The sequence below is a fragment of the Ricinus communis genome, chromosome 5 (assembly GCF_019578655.1).
Source record: "Ricinus communis isolate WT05 ecotype wild-type chromosome 5, ASM1957865v1, whole genome shotgun sequence".
Classification (NCBI taxonomy): Eukaryota; Viridiplantae; Streptophyta; class Magnoliopsida; order Malpighiales; family Euphorbiaceae; genus Ricinus; species Ricinus communis.
This window is the reverse complement of record NC_063260.1, coordinates 15,434,448-15,449,234: the sequence shown is the minus strand read 5'-3', so window position 1 is coordinate 15,449,234 and position 14,787 is coordinate 15,434,448. Positions and strand designations below refer to the sequence as shown.

Genomic DNA, 14,787 nt, shown 5'->3' with positions numbered 1-14,787 from the left:
TGGTTTTTTAAACCCTGGAATATTTCAAAGCCTCAAGCTTATTACCAGTCAATCCTTGAGGTTACTGGTTCAGCCAAATTCAAGCACTTCAATAAAGGACCTATTTCTTTCAATTGTTTTCCAAATATCACGATTTCTTTAAACGATAAAAATGTTTTAAAGAGCATCGTTCTTCAAATCAAAACTCACAATTACAAAATGCTTAAAGGATCTATTCCGATAGCATTAATTTTCAAAATTCATTACAAAGCTATGATTTCTGCCTTTGGTTCCAAACACAAACTTCACTCACCAAAAGGAGAAACCCTGTTCCTTCAAACAGATCTATCCAAATCAAATACAACCATTCCAAAGACCATTCAATGGAAAGACATTACACTTCCAGAAGAATGGATCCTTGAAGGTGCAACCCAACCTACTTCTCCAAAGCAAACAAAACCAAATACAAACCTCAAACACATAGCCCAATATCCAGATGGAAAGGTAAAGATCACATTCAACAGAAAGTCAACTTCCTCTAGATTTTCTGATGATGGTTCTTCAACCTCGACCATAGATATTGGAAGTGTATCCAAAATTCCTTCTGTTATCTATGCCCCTTACAAAGAACCAATTCCATCCCAAACACAACCCAGGTTTTCAACATCTGATATTCCAAAAACACTCCAGAATGTTGATTACCAAAGCAACATCCCTGTACTGATCAAAGAATGATGGCGAAGATATAGAGATAACCTCTACCCCATCTTCACCATCACCATCAGCCTTTACCCAAAACCTTAAAGCAGAGATCAACATGATTTCAAAAGAGTTTGAAATTGATAAAAAACTCTTGCATGAAGATTTCTATTCAAAGAAAAACCATCTTAAGAAACTTTGGTTTTTAAGAACTTTTAAAAGAAAAGATAGTATTCGGAAAGATACTATCAATTTTGTATTCAAAACAAAGCCCAAATCAAATTTTTGATTGGTTTCAAATTTATTGCAAAGAGCATGGTCACTCATATCCTTTTAAAGATAAGAGTATTAGTCCACATCACGATAAGGAACAAAGCCCCCGAGTGGAAGATAGGAGAAAACCTAACGCTCCGGTCGAGCATCCTCCCTTAGGAAGATAACCATTCCTTATGGAGAGAGTGAGATAGAGGCTACACCTTACAAACTGGTAGGCGAAGACCTTGAAAAGAATGTCAAGAATATTGTTCAACAGAACAATTATTCGAACACCTGCCTAAACACTATAGGAAAACAACTGGTTAGAATAGAAAACCAGATTCAAAAGCCCCCTATAGTGGTGACATCTCCAATACCTAGTACTGGTCAACCAAAAGAGTCGAACCAGTCAGAGAAGCTTAAAAACCCAGTTTTTAAGCCATATTAGCTTACAAAGCCGAGCCAAGACCATTTCCAAAAGCAAAGTGAGTTTGCCAAAGTAGTCGACGGTAAGTAGATTAGCAACCTCTGAGTCGTCCAAAACCTAGTACCGGATACTCCTCAAAGTAGTAGGAATATCGATTATAGGACAAGCCCAAAGCGATGAGTCTAACGATTCGGAGCTTGAAAGCCCCATTCAAAACCCTTCAACATCAACAGTTGGGAATCCAAGCCCCTAGATTAACTGGAATACTCCTAGAATCTTGCTCCGGATCTAGGAATTGAAAATAGGAACAACATCCTAACCCAGTCTAGATTCAATGCCTCCTCCGTCTATGAATGGAATATAGATGGAATGTCTAAATACAACATCCTTGGTCTCTTGCAACAGATGACCATGGCAGCCAATGCCTACAAAACCCAAAATGGTACCTCCGATAGAGCCATTCTTTGAGCTCACGATAAATTTGGTTTTCTGGCCAGTTAAAAGGATGGTGGGATTATCATCTCACTCAAGCACAGCAACTCCAAATCCTAGGTGCTATCCAAACAACAGTAGAAGGAACTCCGATCCTAGATGAAATAGGAAATCCAATTGAGGATGCGGTTTCGACCCTAATCCTCACTATTTCCCTACATTTCATAGGAGACCCTTCTCTGCTCAAAGACAAGAATGCCGAGCTCCTTAGCAATCTTACCTGTAAGAAGCTTAGCAACTTCCAAAGTTACAAAGACACTTTCCTAACCAGAGTCATGCTTAGGGAAGATTCTAGCCAACCTTTCTGGAAAGAAAAATTCTTAGCCGGTTTACCTAAGATTCTAGGTGAAAGAGTTAGGAATACCATAAGAGAAACCCATAACGGTCAAATCCCTTATGATTTCTACACTTATGGAGAGTTAGTTAGTCTAACCCAGAAAGAAGGTTTAAAGATTTGTCATGACCTTAAGCTTCAAAGACAGCTCAAATGGGAAATGAAAAAGACTAGGCAGGAACTAGGTAGTTTCTGTAACCAGTTTGAGTATAACCCAATAGAGCCCGTGTCTAGTTGCAAAGGGAAATGCAAAGTTGATTCTTATCCAAAATCTTTCAAAAAGAAACGATTTTCAAAGTATAGAAAGCCTTCTAAAAGCAAGGAGAATTTCTATAAAAAACCATCTTCTTCCAAATTTCATTCTAAATTTCCAAAGAATGATTCAAAAAAGGATTTTTCAAAAATTACATGCTTCAAATGTGGTAAGAAAGGCCATACTTCGAAGTATTGTAAATTTTCCAAAAGACTCCATGAGCTTCAAATAGAAGAAGAAGTTTTGCAAAAGATTTCTGCTCTTCTAGTTGATTCATCTGAATCAGAGTTCTCAAACGTTGAGGAAGAATTTCAAATCGATGAAATCAAAACCTCAATCGATTGTTCGAGATTCGGAGAGCTCTTCAAAGAACATTAATATGCTCACTAGGCAACAAGAAGCTCTTCTTGAAGTACCAAAGCATATTAGTGATCCTCTTATTCAAAAGCAAGTTTTAAAAGAAATTTTAAAAACTCGAATCTCTGGTTCCTTCATCCAAGTAAGAATACTTATGATCTTACTATGATTTTGGACAAAGGAAAGAAGTTGAAAAACCCTCTTCCTACCCCCGGGAACTCCGGAAGGAGATCAAAACCATCAAAACAGAACTCAAAGAGTTGAAAGAAAAACAACAAAATGATTTTGTTTTGCTTAAAGCTCGATCCTCAAGCGGAATAGTGATTCTCGATTCGATGAGGAAAATAATTTTCAAAACCTTGAAGTTTCTGAAAATGTTCCTGAAAACTTTATCAATGTTTTAAAGGAAATTACTTCAAGAAAATATTTGATTCAAATAAAGCTTGTTTTCCCTGGAGATTTCCAGATAGAAACCATCGCCTTGTTTGATACAGAGACCTCAATTGTATCAACTGTGAACTGGTTCCTAAAAGGTTTCACCAAGAAACCAAAGAAAGGCTGACTTCAGCTAATTCTTCAAAGATTAAGATTGCTGGTAAAACTGAAGCCGCAATTCTTAATAATAACATTGCTTTAAAGAATGTTTTTATTCTTACAAAGGATCTTCAGCAAACGGTTATCTTAGGGACTCCGTTTATCAATTTGATAACTCCCTTTAAAGTAACAACTGCTGGAATCATTTTCAAAGCTAAAGATTCAAAGATTGTTTTTCCTTTTCTAGAAAAACCAAAAAAGAGAAATTTGAATCTTATCAAAGCCCATTCCATTTACAATTTTGAAATCAATGCTTTGATCAAAGGAAAACAGACCCATCTTTCTCATCTTCAACAAGATGTGGGTTTGAAGAGAATCCTAGATCAACTACAAAATGATTTTATTCAAAGAAAAATTTCTGATTTTCAAATGAAGATTGAAAATGAACTCATTCGATCTTCCAAATGCTTTTTGGAATCGAAAGCAACATATGGTAGATTTGCCATATGAAAACGATTTTTCAGATAAGCAAATCCCTACTAAAGCCAGACCCATTCAGATGAATGAGTCCTTAGAAAGCCATTGCAGATTAGAGATTAAAGATCTTGAGTCTAAAGGTTTAATTTCAAAGTCTAGATCACCTTGGTCTTGCGCAGCTTTCTATGTCAATAAGAATAGCGAGATAGAAAGAGGAACTCCTAGGCTAGTGATCAACTACAAACCTTTGAACAAAGCTCTTAAGTGGATTAGGTATCCTATTCCAAATAAGAAAGATCTTTTACAAAAACTGCATTCTGCATTCATCTTTTCAAAGTTTTACAAAGTTGTATGTTTGTTTAAAGCTTTCAAAGTTTATCTTCTTTATCTATCATCTTCTTCTTTCCCCAACATCAAGCGTATGCTCTGTGCTTACCTCGTAAGAGGATCCTGCACATCAGAAACTTGCTGATTGTTTCTGTTCAAATTTATTTTCAGATCTATAAGTTTATAGGCTGGAAAACAGATTCTGCAAGAGCATCTAAAGCTCCTACAGGCTGCTTAAAGCGTGAATCTGGTTACAACGCCACGAACTTAGATCTAAATCTTCACTGCTTAAAACAGATTCCCTGTTAGGTACTGTTGAGTCGAGCCTCAATAAAGGACCTAACAGGGAATCATAGAAATTTGTAAACCTAGCATCCCTAAGGACGGCTAATATGGAAGTATCTAGACCTTCTCTGGTAAGGGGCTTAATACCTACCTGGACTAGACCTATGTGGATATACTTATAATCCTTTTCCATATGCTTTTGTAGGGTCTTTGGATTTAAGAGATAAATCTCTTCAAAAGGTTTTGAAATTTGGATATCTCTTTCTTCAGTCTTGATTGTAAAATCAGTCTTGAAGAGAGGGAACTTTGAAAACTCATAAATTTGTTTCTTTTGGACTTTGGGTATTTCCCAATCGTCTATATGCTTTGAAAAATCTTCAATAGTGATTTCTTCACTATTTACTAGACCTTTGTACCTCGATGATTCAGAGGCAGAAGAATTTGAGAAAGAAGAAGATCTACAAGGAAAGGTTCTAAATTCATTTTAACCTAAACCAAAATAACTTTCTAGACAAGCACGGACCACTCTATTTCCTGTCGGGTCTTACTCTCGATAAAATGAGCAGAACTTGCCTATAGGAAACCTGATGCAGTCTAAAATGAATGTAAAATCTTTGTAATGTAGATATGCTTCTAATCCCGGAACCCAAGAGGCTCTGATACCAAATTAGAAACAATATCTAGGAAATAGAAGGAAATATTAAGCAGTGAAGATTTAGATCTAAGTTCGTGGCGTTGTGTGATTCACGCTTTAAGCGACTGTAGGAGCTTTAGATGCTCTTGCATTTCCGACCCTATAAACTTATAGATCTGAAAATAAATTTGAGCAGAAACAATCAGCAAGTTTCTGATGTGCAGGATCCTCTTACGAGGCAAGCACAAAGCATACGCTTGATGATGGGGAAAGAAGAAGATGATAGATAAAGAAGATAAACTTTGAATTGCTTTATTAATAATAACAGACTTTGAACATAAACATATAAACAATCTTTGAAAGCTTTAAATAAACATACAACTTTGTAAAACTTTGAAACAGAAGAAAATATAGACTTACAAGAGGAGTTACAAGATTCTCTCTCTCTTACTCACTCTCTTTTACTCTAATCTCTTCTGTGAGATTTAGACTCAGGAAGAGCTTTCTTCTCTCTTCTAAACTCTAAGTTCTAAATTCTGAGGGATGAAGAAGGAGGACTCCTCTATATATAGAGGTCTTGGAGCTTTGGATACTTGTCACGGGCTTTGGATGCTTTGCTTAGTGGAGTAGAAATGATTCCACTTGTCTTTGGAGTCTTGTGGAGATTCTTCACATGCTTTGGAGTCTTTTGATAATGCCAACCGCCTTTTGAGGAAGTTGTCGGCCATGTCTTGAAAGAATCTTTTGCTTTTTTGACTTTTGTTTTTTTTTTTTTCTTTTGTCTTTTCTTTTCTTTTCTTTTCTTTTCTTTTCTTTTTCTTTTTCTTTTCTTTTTCTTTTTCTTTTTCTTTTTGTTTTTCTTTTTCTTTTTGTGGGCTTTAGTGTGGGCTTTTTGGCCCAACACAAATAACCTTGGGCTACCATTTCTGGTTTTTAACCCATGGGCTTTAAAAGAAGGAGATAATATTTATGAGATTTTGAGTATCCCATAACAATCGTCTCCCGCTGGATCATCCAAATCGAATGCAGAAGAGAACCTTTGGAAGAGGATGATGATGAGGCTTTGGATTTGCCTTTAGAAGAAGCTTCAAACGTTTTATAAGTTGTAGGAAATCTTCTTCGTTTGGTCAAAAGCTTTGGAAGGAGAAAAGACTTCTGTGCCAAGAACGTTGTTTGTTCTTTAGGAGGAGGCAAGAAGCTATGTTTGGTCAAGAAGTTTTGAACGGCTTTTAGGGACAGTTTGTCTTGGTGGTTGAATTTATCCCACCATTTTACTTTGAATCGACGGATAAGTGTAATCTCACCATCTGGAAGCAGATTGAAGTGAAAGTACCATACACATACCCAGGGTAAAAAGAAATTTGAGCGGGGAAAGGAGAAGCGGGGGAAAACGCTTTTCCATGGAATTTGGTTTGTAATTTGCTTTGAATAGGTTGAACAGGGGTAAGACTTCGGGAATAAGAGTCTCAGGGGCATTACCGTAGTAATTCCACCACTGTTTAAACCAGTAAGGGATTTTGGAGGTTTGGATATTGGTGTCGAAGTAGAATAGCCAGGAGTGGCTTCTTCCTTCGTTTTGGATAAGAAAGGTATTGAACCAGGCTTGTTGGTAATCCCAATAGGAGAAAGAGGTGTTAAGATTTGAAGGGTAGGTTCTTTTTAAATTTCTTTTATTTTAGTGACCCATTAGCAACATTAAATGTTATATGTTTGTTTTATCTATTTATAATTTTTTACCAAATTCCTATGTTATTTATAAAAAAATATTTATTTTCTAAATAAACAATTATTTTTATTTTTTTTGTAATTATTATATTATTAAGATTTAATGAATATTTGATAGAAAATATTCAAATGAAAAATACATGCTGATAAAAAAAATATACAAAAAAGAGTATGATGGTTCGGTTTCAAAATGTTAGTTTGTAACATAATAATTTTAATAATAAATTAAGCATATTTAAATAAAAATAAAAAAATTACTAATAGTAATCAAAAGGAATCTAAGAAAAAAAATTAATTTAAACTTGTACTTTAGAATTCTATATCAGTTATAAAAATTATTTTTTTATAATTGAATACTAATTTTACTTTATTTTTCAAAAATTATTTAATTACAAGATTAAATTTTAATGATTATTTAATGAAAAATATTTAAAATAAAATGAACATGTTAATGAATAAAAATATATAAAAATAGTTTTAATAATTTTCATAAAATAACATAATACTTTTAATATTAAGTGCACAATTAAATAAAAATAGAAATAGAAATCTTTATTAAGACAAAAATATGATGAGGGAAAAAAAGAAATGTAAGAAGAAACAATCTTAAAATTTTATGTGAAAAGGGACAAAAGATCAATATAGAATATTAAACAGTTATTAAATAAATATTGAAAATTTAAAAGATATTTTCTTTTATATTGTTCGATGTATTGGCAACAAAGTGAAAAGTGTATCTTGAATTCGGAATATATAAAAAATTTAACTATAAAATGTACAAACTAAATTTGTAAAATATTTATGCTAATACAACTCGATTTTGTATGTACATATTCTAATGTAATAATTAGTCTTTCCATATTTTTATTGAATTAAGAGGTTATTAAACTTGTTTTAGAAAAATTTAGCAACATAATAGGTGACAATTTTGCTCCGCTTAGTCCAAAAATTCATATGAAATTTTTAAAAAAAATTAAATATCTCAAAATTGTAAGAATTAAAAAATAACTTTTTCTTTACTTTCTTTATAAGAGTATTTAAATATCTCTTTTTCGGCATTAGCTGCTTTACATTAGATGTTTTAACTTAAGACTAAGTTCTCCCAAAGGTAAGAAAGAATCTTTATTAAAAAAACCTATAATAAAATGTAATAATGTTGATTCAAGATTATGTATGTGTTCCATCGAATATGCTTGATTATTTTAGTCAGTAAATAACTACAATAAAAGAATTATGTGTTACTCATATAAGTATTAACATACCAACAAAAATCATAAAAATAAAAAGATTGTATTTTAGCTTTCATGAGAATTTCCGTTAAATTATTTAAATTTAATTATCATAAAATGATAATTTATCAAGTACTTATAGGATTAAGAATAGGATTAAGAATGCATTAAAATAAGTGAATGCATCAGAGCATTTTTGCATTTTAACTCCATCAATTTCAAACAAAAGGAACAATGTATACTTACTCATGCTATTGCATGATTATTTTATTTATTCTATATTTAAAAATTTTATTTTATATAGTATTATATAATTTAATTTATAATTATACTAGTACCAAGATAAATTTAATTTTTATTTTATGATATCTTTATTTATATTATATTAGTTTTTATTAAAATTGTGATACATTCTTGTAGAACTCTGGTATTTTTATATGCTAAGATAAATTAATATGACAAGTATATACATTATACTAATAAATTTTCATATATCCAAATAATAATGATTTTTATTGAACAAAGTTATTATAATTCTTGCTATTTATTTATTATTATTATTATTTCTTAATATCATATATATATATATATATATATATTGATTTTTTTATTTATTATATTGGGTTAATAAGTTTTTCAATATGTCACAAATTTCTTTAAACTGTTTTTACCATCCAAATTTAGAATTTCTGTTCTTTTACTATTTGATTAATTATATATATGTATATAAATATATTTTATGGAAAGATAAAAAAATTTATTATTAATTTGTAATAGCTATAATAATTTTTATACTATATATAATAATTTTATATTTAAATAAGTTACAAATGACATATCCATTTTTAGCATTTAAGATTATAATTAAATTTTTTATAAAAATTTATAGTTAATATTTTTATAAATGTACTATATGTCATTTTCTCATTGAAAAACAAAATGATATAATTTTATAAAATTTTGCGATATAGAATTTCATGAGAAAACTTTGCTTCTTATATATATATACATATTATAGATTCAAAGGAATTTTAATGTAGTCAAAATAAACACACATCATTAACTAGTATAGTAAATTTAAGTTCAAGAGTAAATGGTGATTAATTCTTAAGCTCGTGTTTCGTGTGAGTTATATTTATCTTATTTGTCATTATATATATAATTATATTTGATTTTTGTAATGAATATTTTAAATTTCTCTACTTTTTAAGTTCATCGAGTTTTTGTGTCCTTTGATATATTATTTTAATTAAATGAGTATCTTTTTAATTAAGAGAATTGATTGATAATATTAATTACAAAACCCTCTCTTTTCCACACACATCATACACTATATGCATAGTGCTACTATTAATTTTTTGTTAATCCATATTCTCAAGGTAATTAATTAATTTCTTAGCATTGTAAGAATCTAAAGTCTATTTATTTATTTAGAATTTTTAAAGAACTATTTTCCTTGGGTGGCAAGATATTTAATAACGCTCCTAAAAAGATTTTAATTTTAATAAATTTAATATAAATAAAAATTGCAAAAGAATATTACTAAGTTTTTTGTGTTTGAGACTTATTTGTTATAATAATAATAATAATAATAATAAATAATAATAATAATTATTATTATTATTATATTATTATTATATAACATTTGACTTCTGTAATTTATATCTTAAATTTCTTTAAAAATACTTTCCAATTTCATCAAATTCTCATGTTCTTTTGATATATTTTTTAATTAAATCAATATTTTTAATTGAGAAATTGATTGATAATATTAGTTACAAAAACCCTCTCTTTTCCACATACACTATATGTATATTGCTACTATTATTTTTTGTTATTTATCCATATTCTTAAGGTAATTAATTTCTTAGTATAATAAAAGTTTAAAATCTATTTATTTATCTAAAAGTCTAGATAGGTGTTTTTCTTTGACGGAAAATTATTTAATTTCTTCTATTTTTATTTTATTATATACGTAATTTAATTAAAATTTATGTAAAAGTATCATATAGATCATAATTTTCTCGAAAAAACAATTAAAATTCTCTTGAAATTGTGACCTTGGGCGAAATAGGTCCAAATCAAACTTTACCAACGAAGAGGTCCATAACTCTTTGTTTTTTTTTTCTTTTTCCAAATAACTTCTAATTTTAATTGATGTTTGTAGAACAAACACTTGAAAAGACTGTGAATTGAATTTTTGTTAATAAATATTAATAAGATCTTTTCTTTCATTCTTTAATACATATATATTTTTTCCACTTCAATTTAATTCTTCAAAATGCTTATTCTTAGGTATATTCTTTCAAACCAATTCTTCAAAATGTCTTTTTTATTATATATATATATATATATATATATACTTTTATTTCAATTTTGGTAACCAAATTGTAATACAAAATTGTTTACCTTAAACTAAAGAATAATTAAAATAGAAAAATGAAGTTTAGTGTAAATGACTAATTTAAAATATAAAAAAACTGAAGTTAGCTTAAAAGTTAAAAAACTCTGGATGAATAATTTAAAGTTAGGCAATATCCCATAATTTCTGGACTTCATTTCCTTTCTGCAATTAACAATCCTTAAGTGGTTGTATTTTTTTTTTTTTTATAAGTTTATGCTCTTTGGCTTATTGTATATGAGGAATGACAAAATACATAGTTTCACCTTTAAGCTTTACTAATTTAACTTTTGACATCTCTCAACTATTATTTTAGTCTATGACACCTCTCAATTTTTTTATTTTTTTATCATTTTCACATCTCAACTTCTGTTTCTAACCTCTATCACCTATGTACATATAATTTATATTTTAATTTATTTATATTATGAAAAATTATAGAAAAATAAATAATAATATAAAAGTACATGTTGAAAGGTGAAGAATATCAAAATTAGAAATTGAGAGGTGCCATAGGCTAAAAGAGTAGTTGAGGGATATCAAAAGTTAAAATAATAAAGTTTAGAGGTGAAATTATATATTAGGCCTATGAGGAATGCTAGCAATACTTTTTTTTGAATACTTTCTTAGATAATTGCTCTTCTATTTGTTCACTTTATTTAGCTTCTTGATGGGTGTTGAATCCAACAAAAATAAGTTCATACTCTTCAAATAAAAACAACTTGTAAATAGTGACAAGTAGGGTCGAATCCATAGAGATTGGTAAAATTTACTTCTTTAACAAAATTCAAATAAAATTAGGGGGGTTTAAATTTGGAATAAAAACAAATTAAACTAGAAATCAATTAGAAGCAATAATAAAATTTGAGAAGATAAATCAATATGAGAAAACTCCAACCCAAGGTATAATCTCAGTTTTAATTCATTGAATTGATCATTGATGCAAATATAATTTCCAAATCCATTAATAAATTGGTTATAGTTGTTGAGAAGCTCTAACAACCTAATTTCTTCTTAATTTTTCGTTAATCAATAGAAGCCATTTGATTAATTCTCTTATTGAATAAACAATCCTAGAAAAGCTTCCAAGATTTAATTTACCAATAGCAATGCAATTTAGAGAAACCCAACCCTAGCCAACAAATACATAAGATGAATTCATTTAGACTAGATCATGTATCCACATAACATGGGTATGTTATTCTACCACTAATCATCAGAATAATTAAACAATTACGGATTTAATATTCTAATTTGACATAGACTATCTTGATAATTGAGTAATAGGCCTTCTCACACAATCAACAAAAATAGAATTCCTAATAGACATAGAAGATACATGAATATTAATAGATTTGAGAAAATAATGAAGAACAATTAAATCTCACAGCCCATATGAATTCAAACCTTAATTAACCTTGAGTTGGAAAGAAAAGAGTTCAACCACACATAATTGTTGTAGAGAAAATAAAGCAAAGAAGGAAAACAATAGATGATAGGAAGAAAACTAGTTTGCAGCCCCCTTTTCTCCAAAACCTAAAAAAAAAACTCTCATTGTCTCTTTTCATCTTTTTCTTTTTATAGGAAAACTTGGTCCTTAAGAATTCCTAAAATAACCTTAAGTTGTGAGGGGTTTTTAGTAAATAAACATTCGCAAAAATAAATTAAAAAGTCACATGGCAAATAGTATCACTTTAAGCTTCTTTTCGCAAATTCGGATTTCTGGAATATGCCGTGGGCACGCTCTAACTGAAGTTCATCCTTTCAGCTTCATGTTGCATCAAAGCGTTCCTTCTAACATGAAAATTAATAATCACATTTAAAATCCATAATTAAGCATAAATACTTCAATAATATCCAAGAAAATATGATAATTAGTATGCATAAAATGCACACTATCACTTCTCAACTTAATTACTTATTACCTATTTAATAGGTTAAATTAATTTTATATTATCTTTTTAATAATTAAAAATAAAATAAATTTATTTGCTAATGATCCATTTTAAAAATATTTTATTACATGTAAAATGATTCTTTTGTTATTTTTAACAATCTCATATTGGTTTTATTTTTATATAAATAATAATAAAACTGCAAAATTTTTAAACATAAAATATATTATTATCCACATTATAAATATTTTTAAGATTAAAATTAAAATAATGAATTTTAAGGTATAATATATTGTATATGTAAAAGAGATTTATTTTTTGACTTGTAAATAAATCTATTTTATTTTTATTTATCTAAGAAAGAATATAAAATTAATTTAATTTATTAAATAAATAATAAATTAAGATTGAAAAATTAGGAAAAATGAATCAGTAAAAGAGTAATTATTTAAAAGAATGTCTAAAGAAAAGTGTTGTTAGTATTTGTTTATTGTATATTTAACTGAATCAATGTTTGTACATAAACTTTTGTGAAATTTGATGTGAATTCAGCCAATTGGAATGCGAGATGGTTACTGATCAAAGAAGTGGAATCCTGCCAATGAAAGAAGAAGTTGTGGAAGACGAGCAACAGGTACTTCATAAACTCTAAACCAACTCATTTAAATATTAAAAACTATATTTATAATTCTTTTACCAATAAACGGTTTTATATCTTTCGTTGAAATAATTATTAATAATAATATAAAATATTATTGAATTTTAGAAATAATTCTCTCTTAATTCTTTTCAATCGTTAAATCTTAATTGATTTTTAATTCAGTTATTTTACAAATGAAAGATTGACATAGTAAAAATAATAAAGAAAAAAATAATTAAGAGAGAGAATACGATATATGTCAAAAGAGATTGAATTATAATCAAAATTAAAGTTGAATGATTAAAATCAAATTAAAATTTAAAGTTCAATACTTTTATTTTATATTTTTTATTTAATTATTCTTGACGGAATTGTCTAGAGCCGGAGGAATTAGTTTAGAAGGATATCCTACAAATACTCCAATTTATTCAGTGAGCCACAAGGTTTTTAGTCCTCGATGGTATCTTGAGTTACTACTATGTATAAGAAGAGTTCCTTGCCCTACAGGGGTCAACTCATCAATGGTGGGGAGGTCAAGAACCTCTTCAAGTCCTCAAATGTTGCTCGCACTCCTCAGTCCATTTAAATTGTTTGACATTCTTTAGTGCCCTTTAAACGAGTAGGCATCTACGAGTTGAATAGGAGATAAACCTTCCTAGCATTGTCACTCAGCTGTTCAACTTCTGAACCTCATTGATGCTCCTTAGGGCCTTAATTTCCATGATTGTCCTTATCCTTTCCAATGGCCTCTATTTTTCATTGGGATATCATGAAGATCGAGGAATTTTCCAGCCTTGACTCCAAAGGCACATTTATCAGGATTTAGCTTGACGTTGAATCTATTGAGGACTGCGAACACTTCCTCCAGCTCGGTCATATGGCCTTCCTCTATCTCGCTCTTTACAATTAAGTTGTCCATGTATTCCTTGACATTGTTGCCAATTAAGTCACCGAAGATGTGGTTCATTAACCTCTTGATGCAATAAAGACAAGAATTGCAAATGATACTTTAAGCTTTCAAGGAGGTCCAATGACAAGATCGAAGTCCAAAATGATGCAAGAAGCTTTGTTGGGCTTAATTAAAGACATTTGGAGTGTTCAAATACAACAAGACTTAGCCCAAGGTTTATGATTGCAAAAAGGAATCAAAATCATCAACTTAGTGCAATAAGTTTGGGCTGAACTCATAGGCCTACTAAAATTCATTTGAAGTCTTTTTTATTTTTATTAGGTTTTCTTAAGTTATAGCATAATTAATTGTCATTTAGAGTTACAAAGTGGATGCACATGATTAGTCATAATTTGGAGTTACAAAATGGATGCACATAATTAGTTATCAATTGGGAGTTACAAAATAAGTGATATCAATGTAAAAATAACCACTTTTAATGAGTTTTAAGGGAAAATAAAGAGGAAAACGTGGGAAAGCTCAAAAGACATCCATTTAGGTTTCTTTATCTTGTTTTGGCTATAAATATCAAGCCAAATTCAATTGTAAGATGAATTGATGAATGATAATCTTTATTTGCTCTTTGTGAATGTTTTTGCTTAAGTTCTTGCATGAACTTTGAACTTATCAAACTATTTTTTTAGTTTGTGGTGTTATCTAACTAAAATCTTGTGTTTGATTCTTAACTTATCAAATCATACTTGGTTTGTGGCGTTTGGAGTTGAATTCAAGTGCTAGTTTCATTGTTGGAACTAGTTCTCTCGAACTTTACTTGAGGAGATCCTTGGGTTTTGGAATCATCTTGATTGAAGGGTGTTTTCTTGCATTCTATATGTATCATAACTATTAGCTATTGGGGTGTATGGTTGCTAAGATGATGATTTCCTATCATTTG

At 29.4% G+C, this 14,787-nt stretch overlaps 1 protein-coding gene across 1 annotated transcript in view; it reads left to right on the top strand.

The window, feature by feature from the left end:
• LOC112536527 (myb family transcription factor PHL12) overlaps window positions 1-14,787 on the top strand; it is a 46,725-nt gene that overhangs the window by 18,452 nt on the left and 13,486 nt on the right. The window contains exon 4 of the mRNA XM_048374885.1: window positions 12,856-12,937. Within this exon, the coding sequence (XP_048230842.1) occupies window positions 12,856-12,937 (82 nt within the window). The remainder of the gene's footprint in view (window positions 1-12,855; window positions 12,938-14,787) is intronic.